Consider the following 22574-nt stretch of genomic DNA (forward strand, 5'->3'; position numbering starts at 1 on the left):
TCAAGACTATACCCACTATTTTCCTGTGGCAAATTTCCAATTAAGTATTATTGTTTTAGTTTATTTTCCTTTGTAAGAGTCCAAGTCAAAATAAAAAATTCTATGATGATGTCACAGAAACTTCTTACTATCATAATATTTTGCTACTATCCAGAACTATACCTGAAAATGAAAAAAAGATTCTCATTTTTCTTTAAAATAAAAATGATTAAATATCTCACAAGTCATAACAAACCTCACAGACTAAAATCCTTACTTACATCTTCAGCATTTGGAATTGTTGCAGATACAGCCACAAATCTCATTGGAATAATAGTAATGGTATTTTGCAAAGGCTGAGATAATGACTGTACAGTTTTCATTCTGCTAACTACAACTTCAAGAGTTGGACCACGATTTTCATCTTTTACAACATGTACCTAAGAAATCAAGAAAAAATAATTAGCTATAACTCAAAATTGATGTAATCAATTATAATCTATAATGATATTAACATTTTTTCTTGGAGTATTTTCTACTTTAAGGAGTTAAACATATGATTTGGCTGAAAATGTCCCATTTCTTTTAATTGAATCTAATCATTTCATGTGATTTCTCAAAGAAATAATGTGCTTACTACCTCATCAATGAGAAATAGTCGAACCAGTTGGACCAAAGAGTTGTCTCTCCATTTCCTAGTCATGCTGTCCCATTTTTCCTACAGAAAAAAAGAGTGCAAGTAGTTTAATGTGATGAGGGTGGAGGGAAATGGAAAGACAAAGCAATAGAAAGGTTAACATGACTAATTGTAATATATGTATACGTGAATTACCATGTTCAAACCCCTTTGTATAATTAATATACATTTAAATGACACAAATGACAAGAAAGGAAAATATACTATGTTAGGTGGTAGTGAGAAGGAGAGGGCCCAAGGAAAGAGTGAATGAGAGTGACTATTGTCAAAGTATTTAATATACATGTGTGAAAATAGAACAATAAATCCCACTAAAACTGCTTAAAGAAGAGGAGAAAAGGAGTGAGGGAGAGAGACAAAGTAAGTGAATTTGATAAAAGCATATTGTTATATATGTATGGAAATGTCACAATGAAGCTCTCCTTGTACAAGTTATATATTCTAATAAAGTATCTTTTAAAAGACATCAATAAGAATTTATTTAAACAAATGATGGGCAATACTCTGAAACAGACTTAGTAATTAAAAACTATTTAAAGCATTTTGACAGTGATTTAAAGCACTTTGTTTTTAAAAAGTAAGTCCTTTATATTTCTAAGGTTTAATCACAAATTTAAAGTCAAACTGCATATTTTTTAATTCTACCAAGGTAGAATTAGATAGACAGATCATGCTGCCCTGGTAGAATGTATTTTTGCTGGACCAAACAATTATAAGCAGTATGATTACAAATCAAAATAACAAATAGAATATTCTTTTTTTAATTTAATTTAATTTTATTTGTGAACATACTGTACAGAGGAGTTACAATTACGTGGGCAGGATAATGCGTACATTTCTTACCAAGCATTGCAGCCTCCTCCTTTGTTTACCCTTCAAATCCCTTCCCAGCCTCCCCCCTCCCCCCCTAGAATATTCTTTGTCTATTTTTTATCTTTGTTATTTGTATTCTACCTATTTATTTATTGGTATATTTTGGTGCCTGAATACCATTACTTTTTATGTTAATTTGTTTACAATACAAATATTTATATATTTAATTTGTATTTTCATTTACTTTTTTCTTTTGATATAAAGAAGTAGGTATTTTCTTTTTTTTTTTTTTTTTGGTCAATTGTGGGGTTTGAACTCAGGGACTGGGTACTATACCTGAGCTCTTTTGTTCAAGGCTAGCACTCTACCACTTTGAGCCACAGTGCCACTTCTGGTTTTCTGGTGGTGACTCTCATGGACTTTCCTGTCCATGACAGTTCTGAATGCCAGTCCTCAGATCTCAGCCTCCTGAGTAGCTAGGATAACAAGCATGAGCCACCAGTGTCTGGTTCATAAAAAGTTAATATTTTCTGTTCAACCTGTTAAATGAAACAGTATATATAATGCTTACTGGAGTTGTCATAATAATATTGGCATGCTGAATCTCAAATAGGTCATCCATTACTGTATCTCCAGTGAGTTCTTTACAATTCAATCCTAATGGTCCAAATTTTTCCTTCCAGTCATCAAAACGTTGACTACACAGAGCTTTTATTGGTGCCACTGTAAAAAATATATTTATTTTGGACATGAATACAATTTTAAAATTGTCATAAATTTTAGTTAATAAAGTTAGGGTAAAAATATGCATTTAGACCTAGTTAAAAAGTTACCAATATAGGTATTGGTATATATAGGGATATAAATTTAAATAATCAGAAAAGCATAAAAATAGAAATAAAGTGACTGCTCAGGTAAGTACAACTAATCATGGAGAGAGATCAAGCAGACGATTATTGCTTTTTACTTGTTAAGCCCTTTTGTCCTTATTAAAATTATATTAATAGTAGATAGAATCTTGCCTAGCACTACTATAAAAAGGGAAGAATTTAGTAGGGCTTGAGTATAGCTCAGTGGTAGAGTACCTAGCATGTGCAAGACTTTTGCATTCAATCTCTAGCATCACAAATAAGTACAATTAAAAAACTTTCTTAAAAGTGTATGGGAAATCAAAGAGTAATGCCTATGACCTGGATTTAATTTATTTTTTCTTTTCTGTGTCAATGTTTTATTATCATAACTAATCATTATTCTTATATACTTACTGTAAACAATTTTAATGTTTAGCCATGGTAACGGTGCTTCCATAAGCAATCTTGTGATAGCTAGTTCAAATACTACAGTTTTTCCAGAACCAGTTGGAGCACAAATCACAAAATTTCTATCTGTGTAAAGAAGCTAAAAAATAGAATTTATCTGATTGTGAAATCACATGTAGACAAATGAATAATAGTTCAAACATTTTTATCTCTACAATTACTAAAATTTCAGTCTTTCCAATCCCAAATTACACAATTAATATGTCATATTGTTTTATTTATCGAAGTAATGTGCCAAACCTAACATAAGTTCCTTTCTATTCCAGAGAACTTTTTTTTTTTTTGGCGATCATAGGACTTTATTAAGATACATCACTACTAATTACATAGATGATCCTAAACCAGAATCCAAAGTCCACAGGAATTTATAGTTGTACACATTAAAAATGACATGTTCAAAACCAGAAGGTTAATATCCTGATGCCTATTTGATAGTCTGGAGTGAGTCTGCAAATTTACTTCAAGCTGGTAAAGAGTTTGTGGGCCACACAATGGTCCCTTGCATACAAGAAGTCAAAGAGCTCATCTGTGCAATCTTCTTCTGTCTGCGAACGAGATGATACACACGCATGACAGGCCTCTAGATGTTCCCTGGCCTTTGCACATTTCTCCAGCTGCTCACATTGCTCTCTCGTTGTTGTCAGGGGATCCACTAATTCCTCCTCTTCCTCTCCTTCCTCAGAGAACTTTTTAAGAACTATTCCAGATAAATTCTTATGCATCTAATAAATACAAACTAACCCATCTATAAAAGTCATGTTTCACTTAACATTTCCTTAACTCCTAAAATGAATGTGGCAGTGACTAGCCCTCTCTTTAGAAAGCACACAACTTAAGAGAAGATTAAATAGTTTCAAGATACTTACATCATCAAAAGCTTTGGACTGTATATAATTGAAGTAAGGGAACTCTTTGAAAATGCTTCTAAATTTTGCCGCTTAGAAGAACATTAAGGAGTCAAATATTTCAGAGTAAAAAATGTTATTGTGTGTGTGTGGGGAATGTCAGGAGGGAAAAAACTGGGAGAAAACAGGGAAGAGGTGACACTTTTCAAAAAGAAATGTACTCATCACCTAACCTATCTAACTGTAACCCCTTTGTACATCACCTTCACAATAAAAAAATATTTTTAACTTTAAAATTTTGTTAAATGGACAAAGATCCTGATAGTATGATGAAATTTTCAATGTTAAATCTAGAACATTAAATCAAATAGCCTAGTCAAGGGGAATAGCACAAAGCAGCACTCTGGAAATATAAAAAGAAGCATAGTACTATGCTTCTATATGATTCAATCTCCTCCATCATATTTAACATTAACTAATAACATTTATATGATTTCTTGTTTCTCCATAGAGACTTTCTAAGTTCTTTTTAGAATTTGTAATGCAAGTAATCTGGGACAATTTCCATTAATTCTATCGTAAGGTGCCAGAATAGCACATTTATAAACTGTTAAAATATTTCAGATCTATTCCTTTCTCCACCCTCACCCAAGAACGGTAACTCCTAAAGAACTTACTATTTTCTTAACTAACATATTCCAAACACCTAGATCATAATACTTACATAGTAAGTACTCAGTTGATATTTGTTTGCATTTACTAAATCAAGCTGTTGACATAAATCTGTACTTTATTTTTAGTTGTACAGCATGTCAGAATACTTGTGGCAAAACAAAACTGAAATTTTAACTTTGTCATGCCATTGTTTTGAAGGATTCTTGTTTTTTTGTCTTTTCCTATATTAATTTATTACAAGCCTAGAAATGGACTATCATGCTAATTTTTCTCTCATTAAATAGTTCTATATTAGTTTATATTCACAAACTGAATTTCTGACTCAAAGCAGACACAGAATGTTTCCCAGATCATGATAAACTTCAATCATTTATGTCATATATCACCACTCAACATCTGAAATCAAATTTTACATTTCATTCAATAAATTCTCATCAATGTCACTCATTGCTGGAAAAGCTCTATAAAACTAAAAATAGTACTCTATGGCAGAATAAGCAAACAAAACTTCTGTTTCATGGATTAAAATTCAGTAACAAAAGAATTAGCAAATATATTGTGATAAAATAACTGAAATATTCTCAAATTAAAATAACCTTCATTCATTTTGAATACATACTTAAAAATAATAAAGCAGGGCAGGGAAGGTGGCTCAGTGGTAGAGTGCTTGCCTTGCATGCATGAGGCCCTGGGTTTGATTCCTCAGCACCACATAAGCAGAAAAAGCCAGAAGTGGTGCTGTGGCTCAAGTGGTAGAGGGCTAGCCTTGAGCTGAAGAGTTGAGGGACAGCACCCAGGCCCAGAGTTCAGGCCCACAACCACCAACAACAAGAAAATAATAATAAACCCATGTTTTTCCTTATTTGCAATATCTAGTATATGTCTGAGACAAGCAGAAAAGGTCAAATAAGGTGATGTTAGGGAAATGAACCCTAAGATATGTATTCAATTTTTTTTTCTTTCATGCGATTGTTTCTAACACATTTACAAGATTATTTCTTTCTTGCTTTGTATGTCCCTCCCCCACAGTATAACCCCTGCTTTCACTGTATTTGATGTCAGTATAGTTTGTGGAGGGAAAGGGGAAAAACAAATCGTTTAAATAGGGATACAGGTAGATCCACTGCAACAATGAAATGTACAATGTCGAAAAAGAACTTTACAACTTTGGTGGGGGGGGGAAGTGGGGAGGATTGGGTGGGGGCAGGGGGGGGAGGATGGGAAGGGATGGGAAGGGGAAACAAAGGAGGAGGCTACAATGCTTGATAAGAAATGTACTCATTATCTTGCCCATGTAATTGTAACCTCTCTGTACCGTATTTTCACACAAAAAAATAATAATAAAATAACAATAAAAAAGGAAGAAAATAATAATAAAGCACAATATTTCAGTGAGTTTGACAGCATATGAAAATTTGGGCAAGATTAAATCAATAGTCATCAGTGTAGAAAGCAGTATGAACTAACAAAGACATTTAAACAACAAAACCATTTTAGCTGTTCTTCTATAGCCTCAAAATCTTTAAAACGCTTGAAAAGGTAGTGCTATACTAAGAAAGAGTTCCAGCAAAAGAAGAATCTCTCATCATGTAGCTAGACAATCTCTAACTATTTAATCTATTTCTATGTTCCCAGAGCAATAGAGGTATAGCAGGCTGAGATATCAAGAGCAAAATGTTGGTGGCTATATCAGAAGTTATTACTTCATTATGTATGATACTCTTTTTTTATTTTATTTTATTTTATTTGTGAACATATTGTACAGAGAGGTTACAATTACATGGGCAGGATAATGCATACATTTCTTACCAAGCATTGCAGCCTCCTCCTTTGTTTACACTTCACATCCCTTCCCAGCCTCCCCACCCAGTCCTCCCCCCGCCCCCCTCCCCCCCCCCACAGACTTTGTAAAGCTCGTTTTCGACATGACAACTTGTACTTCTCATTGTTGCAACAGGTCCACCTGTATCCTTAAATGACTTATTTTTCCCCATCTCCTCCACAAGTTATACTGACATCAAATATAGTGAAAGCGGGGGTTATACTGTGGGGGAGGGACATACAAAGCAACAAAGAAATAATCTTATAAATGCGTTAGAAACACATGCATGAAAGAAAAAAAACATTAAAATACATATCTAAGGGTTCATTTTCCTAACATCACATTATCTGACCTTTTCTGCTTGACTCAGACATATACTAGATATTGCAAATAAGGGAAACCATGGGACCTATGTTTCATTGGGCCTGGCTTACTTCACTTAATATAATTTTTTCCAAGTCTTTCCATTTCCTAACAAATGGGGCAATGTCATTCTTTCTGATGGAGACATAGAATTCCATTGTGTATATATACCACATTTTCTTGATCCATTCATCTACTGAGGGGCATCTGGGTTGATTCCATATCTTAGCTATGGTAAATAATGCTGCAGTAAACATAGTTGTGCTGGTAGCTTTAGTGTGGTCTTGTTTGTGAACATTTGGGTAAATGCCCAAAAGTGGGATTGCTGGGTCATAGGGGAGCTCTATGTGAAGGCTTTTGAGGAACCTCCATACTGCTTTCCAAAGTGGTTGAACAAGTTTACATTCCCACCAACAATGCAGTACGGTTCCCTTCTGTCCACATCCCCTCCAGCATCTGTTGTTGTTAGAGTTCTTGATTTTTGCCATTCTAACTGGAGTGAGGTGGTATCTCAATGTTGTTTTGATTTGCATTTCTTTTATGGCTAGGGAGGTTGAGCATTTCTTCATGTGTCTATTGGCCATCCTTTCTTCTTCAGAGAAGTTTCTCTTTAAGTCTTCAGCCCATTTATTTATTGGGCAGTTGTTTCTTTGAGAATTTGTTGTTGGGGGATTTAATTTTTTGAGTTCCAAGTATATTTTAGATATGAGACCCTTGTCCGTTGTATAGCTAGTGAAGATCTTCTCCCAATCCATGGGTTTTCTATTGATCTTGCTAGCTATGTCCTTTGCCATGCAGAAGCTTTGCAACTTTATGCAATCCCATTTGTCCAACCTTTCTTTGATTTGTTGTGTTTCCGGGTCTCTATTAAGAAAATTTTGGCCTGAGCCAAGGAGACCTAGGGTTTCTCCTATTCCATCCTGTAATGTTTTCAGAGTGTCTGTTTTGACTTCGAGGTCTTTGATCCATTTGGAGTTGATTCTGGTGCAGGGTGATATATAAGGATCTAGCTTTAGTTTTCTACAAGTAGTTAACCAATTTTGCCAACACCATTTACTGAAGAGGCTGTCTTTCTTCCATCCTATTGTTTTAGCTCCCTTATCGAAGATTAGATGGCTATAGGTCTGTAGGTTCATTTCTGGGTTTTCAATTCTATTCCATTTGTTCTGAGGTCTGTTCTTATGCCAATACCAAGCTGTTTTGATTACTATGGCTTTATAGTAGGGTTTGAAATTTGGTATTGATATTCCTCCAGCAGTGTTCTTTCCACTGAGGAGCGTTTTTGCTATTCGGGGTCTTTCATTGTTCCATATGAATTTTTGGATTGCCTCTTCTATTTCCTTGAAGAATGAGGTTGGAATTTTGATAGGTATTGCATTGAATTTGTAGATAGCCTTGGGAAGTATTGCCATTTTCACGATGTTGATCTCTCCAATCCAGGAGCATGGGAGGTTTTGCCATTTTTTAAGTTCTGTGTTGATTTCCTTTTTCAAGATTTTAAAGTTTTCATCATAGAGGTCCTTCACTTCTTTGGTTAAGTTAATTCCTAGGTATTTTATTTTTTGTGGGGCTATTACAAATGGAGTTGCTTTTCTAATTTCAGCCACACTTTTCTCATTGTTGGCATAAAGAAAAGCCATTGATTTTTGGGGTTTAATTTTATACCCTGCTACTTCACCAAAGTTTTGAATCGGCTTGAGTAATTTGGGAGTGGAATCTATGGGATTCTTTAAATACAAGATCATGTCATCTGCAAAGAGGGAGAGTTTTATTTTTTTTTCCCCTATTTGGATCCCCTTTATGTCTTCATCTTGTCTTATTGCTGTAGCTAGGCATTCTAATACTAGATTGAAGCGAAGTGGAGAGAGTGGACATCCTTGTCTTGTTCCTGAGTTAAGAGGAAATAGCTTTAGTTTTTCACCATTAAGTATAATGCTGGCTGTAGGTTTGTCATATACAGCCTTTTTTGTATTGAGGAATGTTCCATGGATTCCTAATTTTTCCAAAACTTTCATCATCAAGGGGTGTTGGATCTTGTCGAATGCTTTTTCTGCATCTATTGAGATAACCATGTGGTTCTTATTCTTGCTCCTGTTGATGTGATGAATAATATTAATTGATTTGTGTATATTGAACCAGCTTCGCATCCCTGAAATGAATCCTGTTTGATCGTGGTGTATGATTTTTTGGATGAATTGTTGAAGTCGATTGGCCAAAATTTTGTTGAGAAGTTTTGCATCAATGTTCATCAAAGAAATGGGTCTATAGTTCTCTTTCTTTGATGAGTCCCTGCCTGGTTTTGGGATGAGGGTTGGATGGCTTCATAGAATGTGTTCGGTAGTGAACTTTCTCTTTCAATTTAATTGAAGAGTTGGAGGAGTATTGGTGTGAGCTCTGCTTTGAAGGCCTTGTAAAATTCTGCTGTAAAACCATCTGGTCCTGGACTTTTCTTAGCTTGGAGGTCTCTTATTATTGCTGTTTCTATTTCAATGCTTGATATGGGCCTGTTAAGCTGGTTTAACTCATTTTGGTTTAGTTTTGGCATGTCAATATTTGCTAGGAAAAGGTACATTTCTGTCAAGTTCTCAAACTTATTAGCATAAAGTTTTGAGAAGTATTCCCTTATAATGTTCTGAATCTTGGTTGTTTCCGTGGTGATGTTTCCATTCTCATCTCTGAGTTTATTAATTTGGGTGTGTTCTCTTCTTTTTCTGATAAGATTTGCTAAGGGTCTGTCAATTTTGTTAAGTTTTTCGAAGAACCAACTCTTTGTTTTGTTGATTCTTTCTATAGTTTTTTGGATTCTAATTCATTTAATTCTGATTTAATTTTAATTATTTCTTTCTGTCTACTGGACTGGGGTTTATCTTGCTGCTCTTTTTCAAAGAGGTTTAGATGTGTCATTAAATTGTTGGTTTCAGATCTCTCCAATTTGTTGATGTAGGAGCTCAGAGCTATAAACTTGCCTCTGAGTACTGCCTTTGCTGTGTCCCAGAGGAGCTGGTAATTTGTGTGTTCATTTTTGTTGAATAGCATGAACATTTGAATTTCCTTTCTAATCTCTTCCATGACCCACTCATGATTCAGCAGTGTGTTGTTCAGCCTCCATGTGATACCGGACTTTCTTTGGTGGCTTTTGGTGTTGAGTTCTAATTTTATTCCCTTGTGGTCAGAGAGAATGCATTTAGACAAGTTTGCTTTGTGGCCTAAAATGTGGTCTATTTTAGAAAACGTTCCATGTGCTGCTGAGAAGAACGTGTATTCTGATGCTGCTGGGTGAAATGTTTGGTAGATGTCTGTTAAGTCTAGTTGATCTATGCAGCTGTTTAGATCTGCAATTTCTCTGTTGAGTTTTGGCCGAGTTGATCTATCTAGTGGGGAGAGTGGTGTGTTAAAATTCCCAACAATTAATGTCTTTGGATCTATATGGGATTTGAGGGAAAGTAGTGTTTCTTGGATAAATTTGGGTGCTCCATTGTTTGGCGAATAGATATTTAGAATTGTAATATCCTCCTGAAGGAGAGATCCCTTAATTACTATGTAGCGACCTTCTTTATCTCTTCTCACGAATTTTAATTTGTAGTCTATTTTATCTGATATCAGGATTGCAACTCCCGCCTGTTTATGGGGGCCGTTTGCTTGATAGATTTTGTTCGAGCCTTTAACATTGAAAATGTGTTTGTTTTTACGGGCAAGATGTGACTCCTGAAGGCAGCAGATAGAAGGGTCTTGTTTTTTAATCCAACTAGATAGTCTATGTCGCTTAATTGGAGAGTTAAGTCCGTTAACGTTAAGAGATAGGACTGAGAGGTATTTGGGAATTCCTGCCATGTTATCCACCTTCTTGGGGGCTGCGAAAACTGGGTTCTTCCTATGGTTCTTGGATTCTCAGTTTGGGTGCAGTTTCTTGGCCTTTATTGTGGTCTTGTTGGTTTTCTATGTGTAGGACATCTTTAAGAATCTTTTGTAGGGCTGGTTTGGTGGAGATGTATTGTTTCAATTTTTCTTTGCTATGGAAGGTTTTTATTTGGCCTTCAGTTATGAAGGAGAGTTTAGCTGGGTACAGTATTCTTGGTTGATAGTTGTTTGTTTTTAGGACATGGCATACATCATTCCAGGCTCTTCTTGCTTTGATTGTCTCTGCTGAGAAATCTGAGGTGATTCTAATTGTTTTCCCTTTATAGGTGATTACTCTTTTCTCCTTGACAGCTTGAAGGATCTTTTCCTTAGTCTGAGTTGATCCTGTGCGGATTATATTGTGATGGTGGGATGTCCTATTCTGGTCTGGTCTATTTGGGGTTCTAAAAGCTTCTTGTATCTGAATAGGCCTATCTTTTTGTATATTTGGGAAGTTCTGTGCTAGGATCCTGTTAAACAAGTTTCCTAGACCATTAACTTCTGTTTCTAGGTGCTCCTCTATACCCATTATCCTTAGATTAGGCCTTCTGATGATGTCTTCCAAGTGTTGAATCGATCTATCATATTTCTTGGACTTGTCTTGGATGATTGTATGTTCTTTCTCTATAATATCTAGGCTGTCTTCAATCCCTGAGATTCGATCTTCTGCATGGTCTAACCTGCTGTCAAGACTCTCTACTTTGTTTTTATCTCTTTTTCTTCTAATTGGTCAGCTTTGATGGCTTCAAATTCTTTGTTGAAACTGTTATAGATCTTGTATGAATTTCTTTATTTCCTTAATTTGGTGTTCAGTGTTTATTCTCAAATCACTTAGTTGATTGGTTATGGTTTCTTTGGACTCCCATTCCTTCTGTTGGGTTCCATTCAGGATTCCCTTTGTGGTCTCCCTGACTTCCTTCAGCTCTTTGTTAATGGATTCCATTAATGCCTTTAGTGATCTTTGTGTATTCTCTTCCTGCTCTCTCAATTCCTGTATTACTCTTTGATTAGCTTCCTCCTGTTGGTGGGATTCCTGCAGTTCTCTTTGAGTGTTCTCAGCCTGCTCATGCCATTCCTGCCTTTCTCTTTGAGTATTCTCAAGCTGCTAATGCAAATCCTGTATCAGTTTTTGAGTAGCTTCCTCACGCTTATGATACTCCTGTATAAACTTCTGGATTGCCTCCTCTCTCTCCCTATCACGCTCATACAGAGTCCTTTGTATTTTTTCTATCTTTTCATTTATCATGTTTGCCAGCAGTGTTTGTAGAGCTATTTGGGAACTCTCCTCTGGATTATTCATTATCTGTTCTGTCCCCTGATTATCAAGATTGGGAATTGAGATACCTGGATTTGCCATTTTTCTTGTGTTTTTCCGGCTTACTCTGCCCATTTGAGATGAAAATAGCACCAGTTTTGTGCCCGAACACTATCTTAAGGCAACCATCAACCAAAGTCTGAATTTGTACAGTCAATAGTCTACAGATACAATCTAGTTCAACAGATACATCTTTTCATCATCAAACAACTATATGTTAATGGGCTTGGAACCGCAGAGAATAATTTGGAAAACCAGAAATTATTAGGGTTAGGGAGAGATGTGGGTAAAAAATAGGAGTAGATTGGTGTGGGGAGGCACAGGGAGAGTTAACTGTGTCCTAATCTCAATGCAGGAAATAGGTTGGGTAGGATGAAAGTAGAAAGAGAGAAAAAAAGAAGAAAGGGAAAAGGAAAAGAAAAGAGACCAGAAAAAATAGAAAAGTAAAAATTAATAATATTATGGAGAATCGAAAACAATCTATTTAGAGAAGAACGTGAATATATTGAGAGAAGGGGAGGGACATAGAGGAGATGTGAAAAACTTAAAAATAAAAATGCTTAAAATATTATATAGGTATAAAGAGGTAGTACTGCTATTAAGGAATTTAAGTCTCAGAGGTTTTGAATTGAGTAATAAATTTGTGGATTAAGTGTGTACACAATGGGGGATAGGGTCTACTAGTTAACTACGGGATTATCTGAGGATGTGCAGGACAAGAGTTAACTCACATAAAGAAGAACAAAAGAGAGGAAAAGGTGAAAAGGATAAGAAAGGAAGAAAAAAGATCAGAAGTTCAGTAGAGCTAAACAAAAAACAAAAAGATAATTAAAAAAGAAAAAAAGAGAAAGAAGACAAAAAAAGAAAGAAAAACACACATTCACGTCTCCCTAAAATAAAAATTATAAGAGGAAAAAAAAAGGTACCAAAAAAAAAAAGAAGAAGAAGAAGAAGAAAAAAGTTCTTTGATTTTTTTCTTGGGAGGGGTGGGCAAAATCCTGTATCTCCCTAGTGTCTGTAACCAGCCTCTTGTTGGAGTCTCTGGTCTGCTTGTGGTCCTGTGGCTTGATTGGTTTCTTAAGTCAGTTTGTTGGAACAGGCAGAAAAATGCTCTGCTTTACCCAGGATTTTGAGATCCTCCTCCCAGGTTAGTTTAATGGGAGGCTGATCTGCTTTGAGAATCACAAAAGAGGGGGATGCAGTGATGAGGCTAGGTTCTGGGTAGAGTTGAGGCCTTTCAACAAACAGTAGCTTTTCCCTGGGGCTATTTTGTGAAAAACTCACAGAGCCCAGCCTGGATCCATTCTCAGGGTTTATGTTTACTGAATTTCAATTGATTGTCCAGGCTGCTAGAGGGAGGGGCAGCCTCTGGCTCTGATTACCCAGTGAAGAAAGCCACTCCTAGGGCTGGTGCCCAAGCTGGGTGACTTTTCCCTGGGTGGAGCTGAGTCTGGCAGGTCACGCCACCGTTAAGTTCTTGTGACCTGCTAAATGACTCGTTTTATTCCAAGGCCTGAGTTGGAGCTAGCAGCTCGGCCGAGCTTTGTCGGTATCCAAGATGGAGATCTTCGGTACTGGGGGGCGGGGAGGGGAAGGGTGGCCTTCCCTCCTCTGCTCCCTGAGAAGGAGTGAGGACGTCGGGCTTCTACTCACGCCGAGTCTTGGTTCCTGGGTCGTCTCTGGTCTGCGAACTGCAGGATGAAGATGTCCACTCCTTGTCGGTTCTTGCTGGTGTTGAGTAGAATCCGCTCGCCTGCTGCGTCTGGCTCCTTCGTCCCGGACTCTCTGTGGCTCAGGTATGGTGCCCTGCGGTCGCCGCCGCCACCGCTGCCGCCGCCGCAGCGGCTGCTGGCAAGCACTCAGATGTGTCTCCTTGCCTGGGTTTCCCCTTTCTGGCCTAACTCTCTGTCCTGTGATGGCACACTTGGTGTGATTCTCGCTTAAGACTGTTCACTGGAACTCTAAAACTGCTTTCTATGCGAGAGCTTGTTCAGATTCCAGCTTCTTCTCCGCCATCTTCCCGGAACTCCATGTATGATACTCTTGACACTATTATCCCCCTCCTTCTGTTTTAAATATATTCAGTTAGATGCATTGGTTGCAACTTTTCATGACTGGTCAAATATATTTTTATTTCTTGGTGAAATATGTTTTGACCATATTTCATTAACTCAAATGATTGCATAGTACCTAGGATTGTTGCCTAGATGTCCATAGCTTAACTGCCCAGTAACAAACTCACTTTCTGCTTTGCCAACCAAACAATAAATTTTAGGATTCTAGAGCATTTCCAAACTTTGAGTCACTAATTATATACAACTAGAGCAGTTTTAATGAGATAAGTTGACTGTTTGGCTGGGAATGTGACTTAGTGGTAGAGTGCTTGCCTAGCATGCAAGAAGTCCTGGGTTCAATTCCTCAGTACCACATACCCAGAAAAAGCAGGAATGGTGTTGTGGCTCAAGTGGTAGAGTGCTAGCCTTGAGCAAAAGCTCAGGGACAGTGCCTAGGCCCTGAGTTCAAGCCCCAGGACTGACAAAAAAATTTCCACTGATTATAGATTACTTCTTATAGATTATTTCTTCTAGACCCTTCTTATAGATTACTACTTTACTAAATCAAGGGCACAGATAGGAGCTGGTGGTTCATGCCTATAAGCCTACCTACTCAGGCTGAGATTTGAGGACCTCATTTCAAAACCAGCCTGGGCAAAACAGTTGGTGAGACCCTATCAAGAATTAATCAGCAAAACCTAGACTGGAGTTATTGCTTAAGTGCCAGCAGGGAGAAAAAAGTCAAGTGAGAGCTCAAAGCCCTGAGTTGAAGACCGTGTCATTGGCACACAAACAAAACAAGACAAACAAAATCTCAAGGACAGATCTGCATGAGTTGAATCCCTGCTACCTGGGAGACTATAAAAGGAGACCTGCTTAAATTCAGGATTAAGATCTACCTGGCTAAGGTAGTAAGATCATGTTTTAGGAGCAAAAAAAAGTTAAGTTTAAAACAAACGAACAGAAACAAGGCCACACATGGTGGTATATGACTGTAATCTCAGCATTTGAGGAGGCTAAGAAAGGAAGATCATGAATTCAGTGACAGTCTGAGCCACATAGAGACCCTGTCCAACCAAACAAATAACACAAATCTGACTTCTTTATCCTCTCACAGGCCGGTAACAAACAGTTCACAAACTGGTACCTGGATTGCAGGCCACTTGAAGTAGCATTATCATATCCCAGTATCTCTTACATCATCCAAAAGATTTCCCTTTCCCTCTTTTTATCTGTCAACCAATATAAACACAATGAAACGAAAGTATGTTTAAAGTATTATTTCATAAACATAAAGCAGATGTTCTGAAATAATTTAAAGGATACGGATTTCTGCAACAGCTTTCAAAGAACTTAAGCCATTTTTGGTCACACCTAAAAAAATGCACATATAAAACCTTACACACTTACATGGATTTTTAAAATCTTTTCTATAATAAAAGGCTTTCAATAAAATTTGTATAACTTTTTGTTGACTACAGTTGATAGCATAGTTAAAAATATTAGGACACAGTTAAAAACAACACAATAATAATAAAGAAATGCAGAAATTACACATAGAAAGATAATATACTTAAACTTACTATATTTTGTATTCTTTCCTATGCTAAGAAATTCAGATTAATTTGTGTTTTTATAAAAACAGAAGAAGCAAATTACCTTGAATATCATGAGGCTGGGATGCAATTGAAAAAGATGATAATTTAAATATATCTTCTCCAATTTCAGAAGAAGGAAAAGCACCATCTGCTGGAAGCATGTTTGCAGAAGATTGAGACCTCTGGTTATTATTTCCACAGTTCCTTGATTTCCCCTTGTTCACTTCTCTTTGGGTAATTTTCACTGAGCCAAGGTCATAACGTAAGTGTGCACTGTCACTGGCATAATTATTTTCATGCACATTTTCACAAATTTTAAATAATCTGCAAAATAAAACACCACTATTACAACATGTTTTCTACTTCCAACAGTTGCTTGGCATTTGAAAAACTAGCAAATAATTTTCTCCTTTAGAAATATTCATAGTATGGTTTATTCAAACAAAAAAGTTAATTGAGAAGTTCCAGGAAGATGGCAGAGAAGCTGGAGGCTAAACAAGCTCTCGCATAGAAAGTAGTTTTAGTGCTCCAGTGAAGTCCTAAGCCAAAGAATCACACCAAGTGTGCCATCACAGTACAGAGAGTTAGGCCAGAGAGGGAAAATCCAGGCAAGGAGACAGCTCTGAGCACTTGCCAGCAGCCATGGCTATGGCGGCAGCAGAGGCAGCGGCAGCCATAGCCGCATACCTGCAACACAGAGAGTCCAGGACAAAGGCGCCAGAAGCAACAGGCGAGAGGATTCTACTCAATACCAGCAAGAACGGACAAGGAGCAGACATCTTTATCCTGCAGATCACAGACCAGAAATGACCCAGGAACCAAGACTCAGGCATGAGTAGAAGCCTGACATCCTCACTCCTTCTCAGGGAGCAGAAGAGGGAAGGCTATCCCCACCCCACCCCCCACTACCGGAGATCTCCATCTTTGATACTGACAAAGGCCTGGCTGAGCAGCTAGCTCCAACTCAGGCCTTGGAAAAAAACAAAAGAGTCATTTAGTAGGTCACAGGAACCTAACCTGACCTGCCAGGCTCAGCTCCACCCAGGGAAAAGTCACCCAGCCCAGGCTGAGCAAGCTCCGCCAGCCCCAGGAGTGGCTTTCTTCACTGGGTAAACAGAGCCAGAGGCTGCCTCTCCCTACAACAGCCTTGACAATCAATTGAAATTCAGTAAACATAAACCCTGAGAATGGCTCCAGGCTGGGCTCTGTGAGTATCTCAGAAGCTAGCCCCACAGGGAAAAGCTACTGTTTGCTGAAAGGCCTCAACTCTACCCAGAACCTAGCCTCATCACAGCATCTCCAAACTAGAGGAAACAGCCATCTCCTTCTTTTGTGATACTCAAAGCAGCTCTCCCTCCCATTGAACTAGTCTGGGAGAGGATCACAAAATCCAGGGTAAAATAGAGCATTTTTCTGCCTGCTCAAACAAACTTAAGAAACCAACAAAGCCACAGGAAAATCAAACACCACAAGAAGACCAGAGACTCCAACAAGAGACTGGTTACAGACACAAGGGAGATACAGGATCTTCCCATCCCCCCCCCCCCATAAAAAAATCAAAGAACTCTTTTTTTGTACCTTTTATAAATTTTTTTCAACTTCTTTTAATTTTTAATTAAAAATTGTTTTATATTAACTTTTTTTCTTCCTCTTATAATTTTTATTTTAGAGGTATATGTCTGTGTGCTTTTTTTCTTTTTTTTTGTTTAGCTCTACTGACCTTTTGATCCTTTTTTTCCTTTCTCATTCTTTTCACTTTTTCTTCTCTTTTGTTCTTCTTTGCGTGACTTAATTGCTGTTCTGTCATCTTCAGATATACCCATAGTCGGTTATTAGACCTTATCCTCCATTGTATACACACTTAATCCAGAAATTTTTTACTCAATTAAAATCCTCTTAGACTAGAAGTGTTGCTGCAGATCAAGTGGTATAGTGCTAGCCTTGAGCTGAAGAGCTGAAGAGCTGACAGCGCCCAGGCCCAGAGTTCAGGCCCCATGACCGGACCCCAAAAAAAACCTCTTAGACTTAGGGCTGGGAAGGTGGCTCAGTGGTAGAGCACTTGCCTTGCATGCATGAGGCCCTGGGTTCGACTCATCAATACCACATAAGCAAAAAGAAAAAAAGCTGGAAGTGGCGCGGTGGCTCAAGTGGTAGAGTGCTAGCCTTGAGCTAAAGAGCTGAGGGACAGCGCCCAGGCCCACAGTTCAGGCCCCATGACAGAACCCCCCCCACCCAAAAAAAAAAGAAAAAAGAAAAAACCTCTTAGACTTAAATTCCTTAATAGCAGTACTACCTCTTTCTACATATATAATATTTTAAGCATTTTTATTTTTAAGTTTTTCACATCTTTCTATCCCTCCCCTTCTCTTATCCTATCCCTCCCTGTTCTTCTCTGAATATTATGTTTTAAAATTTGCATAATTTTTAAGTGTTTCACTTTTTAATTTTTAATTTGTTTTTCTATTTTATCTTATCTCTTTTTTTTATTTCTCTTTCTCTCTACTATCATTCTATCCAACCTATTTCCCGCTTTGAGATTAGGACTTAGTTAACTCTCCCTCCACCTTTCCACATCCCTCTATTCCTATTTTTACCCACATCTCTCCCTAAACCTAATAATTTCTGGTTTGCCAAATTCTTCTTTGCGGTTCGTAGCCCATTAATACATAGTTGTTTGATGTTGAATAGTTATATCTGTTGAACTAGATTGTATCTGCAGACATTTGAAAGTGCAACTACAGACTTTGGTTGATGCTTGCCTTAAGATAGTGTTCTAGCACAAAACTGGTGTTACTTTCATCCCAAATGGGCAGAATAAGCCGGAAAAACACAAGAAAAATGGCAAGTCTGGGTATCTCATGATAATCAGGGGACAGAACAGATAATGAATAATCCAGAGGAGAGTTCCTAAAAAGCTCTACAAACACTACTAGTAAACATGATATATGAAAAGATTGAAAACCTGCAAAGGACTCTGTGAGCATGACAGGGAGAGAGAGGAGGCAAACCAAAGGTCAATACAGGAATATCATGAGCGTGAGGAAGCTACTCAAAGATTGATACAGGAATTGCATGAGCAGCTTGAGGACACTCAAAGAGAAATGAAGGAATGGTGTAAGCAGGCTGAGATCAGTCAAAGAGATAGACAGGAATTGTGGGAGCTGGCCAAGAACAGACAAAGAGAAAGTCAGGAATGGCGTGAGCAGGCTGAGAACACTCAAAGAGAACTACAGGAATGGCGTGAACGTGAAGAAGCTAATCGAAGAGTAATACAGGAATTGAAAGAGCAGGATGAGAATACACAAACATCACTAAAGGAATTCATGGAATCCATAAACAGAGAGCTGAAAGAAGTCAGGGAGACCACAAAGGGAATGCTGAATGGAACCCAACAGAAGGAACGGGAGTCCAAGGAAACCATAACCAATCAACTAAGTGATTTGAGAATAAACATTGAACACCAAATTAAGGAAGTAAAGAAGTTCATACAAAATCTAAAACAAAGCTCCAACAAAGAATTTGAAGCCATCAAGCTGACCAATTAGAAGGAAAAGAAATAAAAAACAAAGTAGAAAGTCTTGATAGTAGGTTAGACCATGCAGAAGATCAAATCTAAGGGATTGAAGACAGCCTAGATATTATAGAGAAAGAACATACAACCATCCAAGACAAATCCAAGAAATATGATAGATCGATTCAACACTTGGAAGACACCATCAGAAGGCCTAATCTGAGGATAATGGGTGTAGAGGAGCACCTAGAGACATAAGTTAATGGTCTAGGAAATTTGTTTAACAGAATCCTAGCACAGAACTTCCCAAACATGCAAAAAGATAGGCCTATTCAGATACAAGAAGCTTTTAGAACTCCAAATAGACCAGACCAGAACAGGACATCCCACCATCACATTATAAAAAGATCTTTAAAGCTGTCAAGGAGAAAAGAGTAATCACCTATAAAGGGAAACCAATTAGAATCACCTCAGATTTCTCAGCAGAGACAATCAAAGCAAGAAGAGCCTGGAATGATGTATGCCATGCCCTAAAAACAAACAACTATCAACCAAGAATACTGTACCCAGCTAAACTCTTCTTCATAACCGAAGGTCAAATAAAAGCCTTCCGTAGCAAAGAAAAATTGAAACACTGTATCTCCACAAAACCAGCCCGACAAAAGATTCTTAAAGATGTCCTACACATAGAAAACCAACAAGACCACAATAAAGACCAAGAAACTGCACGCAAACTGAGAATCTAAGAACCATAGGAAGAACCTAGTTGTCACAGCCCCCAAGAAGGTGGGTAAAATGGCAGGAATTCCCAAATACCTCTCAGTCCTATCTCTCAACATTAATGGACTTAACTCTTCAATTAAGCGACATAGACTGTCCAGTTGGATTAAAAAGCAAGATCTTTCTATCTGCTGCTTCAGGAGTCACACTTGCCCATAAAAACAAACACATTTTGAAAGTGAAACGCTGGAACAAAATCTACCAAGCAAACGGCCCCCATAAATAGGCGGGAGATGCAATCCTAATATCAGATAAAATAGACTTCAAATTGAAATTAGTGAGAAGAGATAAAGAAGGTTGCTACATACTAAGGGATCTCTCCTTCAGGAGGATATTACAATTCTAAATATCTATTCGCCAAACAACAGAGCATCCAAATTTATACAAGAAACACTACTTTCCCTCAAATCCCACATAGATCCAAAGACTTTAACACACCGCTTTACCCACTAGATAGATCAACTCAGAAAAAACTCAACAGAGAAACCGCAGATCTAAAGAACTGCATAGATCAACTAGATTTAACAGACATCTACCAAATATTTCACCCAACAGCATCAGAATACACGTTTCTCACAGCAGCACATGGAACATTTTCCAAAATAGTCCACATTTTAGGCCACAAAGCAAACTTGTCCAAATTCAGAAACATTGAAATTATACCTTGCATTCTCTCTGACCACAAGGGAATAAAATTAGAACTCAACACCGAAAGCCACCAAAGAAAGTCCTGTAACACATTGAGGCTGAACAACAAACTGCTGAATCATGAGTGGGTCATGGAAGAGATTAGAAAGGAAATTCAAATGTTCATGGTATCCAACAAAAATGAACACACAAATTACCAGCTCCTCTGGGACACAGCAAAGGCAGTACTCAGAGGCAAGTTTATAGCTCTGAGTTCCTACATCAACAAGTTGGAGAGATCTGAAACCAACAATTTAATGAGACATCTGAGCCTCCCTGAAAAAGAGCAGCAAGATAAACCCCAATTCAATAGATGGAAAAAAATAATTAAAATTAAATCAGAATTAAATGAATTAGAATCCAAAAAGACCATAGAATCAATAAAACAAAGAGTTGGTTCTTCGAAAAAGTTAACAAAATTAACAGACCCTTAGCAAATCTTATCAGAAAAAGAAGAGAACACACCCAAATTAATAAACTCAGAGATGAGAATGGAAACATCACCACGGAAACAACCAAGATTCAGAACATTATAAGGGAATAATTCTCAAACATTATGCTAATAAGTTTGAGAACTTGGCAGAAATGTACCTTTTCCTAGCAAATATTGACATGCCAAAACTAAACCAAGATGAGTTAAACCATCTTAACAGGCCCATATCAAGCATTGAAATAGAAGCAGTAATGAGACCACCCATCTAAGAAAAGCCCAGGACCAGATGGTTTTACAGCAGAATTTTACAAGGCCTTCAAAGCAGAGCTCACACCAATACTCCTCCAACTCTTCATTGAAATTGAAAGAGAAACTTCACTACCGAACTCATTCTATGAAGCCATCCAACCCTCATCCCAAAACCAGGCAGGGACTCATCAAAGAAACAGAACTATAGATCCATTTCTTTGATGAACATTGAGGCAAAACTTCTCAACAATAATTTGGCCAATCGACTTCAACAATTCATCCAAAAAATCATACACCACGATCAAACAGGATTCATTTCAGGGATGCAAAGCTGGTTCAATATACACAGATCAATTAATATAATTCATCACATCAACAGGAGCAAGGATAAGAACCACATGGTTATCTCAATAGATGCAGAAAAAGCATTTGACAAGATCCAACACTCCTTTATGATGAAGGCTCTGGAAAAAATTAGTTATCCATGAAACATTCCTCAATCAATAAAGACTGTATATGACAAACCTACATCCAGCATTATACTTAATGGTGAAAAACTAAAGCCATTTCCTCTTAACTCAGGAACAAGACAAGGATGCCCACTCTCTCCACTTCTCTCCAAGCTAGTATTAGAATGCCTAGTTACAGCAATCAGACAAGATGCAAACATAAAGGGGATCCAAATAGGGAAAGAAGAAGTAAAACTCTCCCTCTTTGCAGATGACATGATCTTGTATTTAAAGAATCCCATAGACTCCACTCTCAAATTACTCAAGCTGATTCAAAACTTTGGCAAAGTAGTGGGGTATAAAATTAACCCTTAAAAATCAATGGCTTTTCTGTTTGCCAACAATGAGAACAGTGTGGCTGAAATCATGAAAGCATCTCCATTCGTAATAGCCCCACAATAAATAAAATACTTAGGAATTAACCAAAGAAGTGAAGGCCCTCTATGATGAAAACTTTAAAAGCTTGAAAAAGGTAATCAAAACAGAACTTAGAAAGTGGCAAAAACTCCCATGCTCCTGGATTGGAGAGATCAACATCGTGAAAATGGCAATACTTCCCAAGGCTATCTATAAATTCAATGCGATACCTATCAATATTCCAACCTCATTCTTCAAGGAAATAGAAGAGGCAATCCAAAAATTCATATGGAACAATAAAAGACCCAAATAGCAAAAAACGACCTCAACAGAAAGAACAGTGCTGGAGGAATATCAATACCAAATTTCAAACTACAAAGCCATAGTAATCAAAACAGCTTGGTACTGGCACAAGAACAGACCACAGGACCAATGGAATAGAATTGAAAACCCAGAAATGAACCTACAGACCTATAGCCATCTAATCTTCGATAAGGGAGCTAAAAAAAATAGGATGGAAGAAAGACAGCCTCTTCAGTAAATGGTGCTGGCAAAATTGGTTAACTACTTGTAGAAAACTAAAGCTAAATCCTTATATATCACCCTGCACCAGAATCAACTCAAATGGATGAAAGACCTCGGAGTCAAAGCAGACACTCTGAAAACATTAC

At 37.5% G+C, this 22574-nt stretch overlaps 1 protein-coding gene across 1 annotated transcript in view; it reads right to left on the reverse strand.

Annotated features, from left to right (window-relative positions):
* Positions 1 to 22574, reverse strand: part of Hfm1 (helicase for meiosis 1) — an 87204-nt gene that overhangs the window by 50335 nt on the left and 14295 nt on the right. Inside the window, exons 5-11 of the mRNA XM_070007284.1 lie at positions 15439 to 15701; positions 15106 to 15153; positions 3675 to 3745; positions 2755 to 2887; positions 2061 to 2212; positions 620 to 697; positions 261 to 419 (exon numbers count right to left, since the gene is read on the reverse strand). Of these exons, the coding sequence (XP_069863385.1) occupies positions 261 to 419; positions 620 to 697; positions 2061 to 2212; positions 2755 to 2887; positions 3675 to 3745; positions 15106 to 15153; positions 15439 to 15701 (904 nt within the window). The remainder of the gene's footprint in view (positions 1 to 260; positions 420 to 619; positions 698 to 2060; positions 2213 to 2754; positions 2888 to 3674; positions 3746 to 15105; positions 15154 to 15438; positions 15702 to 22574) is intronic.

The sequence above is a fragment of the Dipodomys merriami genome, unplaced genomic scaffold (genome assembly GCF_024711535.1).
Source record: "Dipodomys merriami isolate MVZ:Mamm:240054 unplaced genomic scaffold, mDipMer1.0.p SCAF_7, whole genome shotgun sequence".
Taxonomy (NCBI): Eukaryota; Metazoa; Chordata; class Mammalia; order Rodentia; family Heteromyidae; genus Dipodomys; species Dipodomys merriami.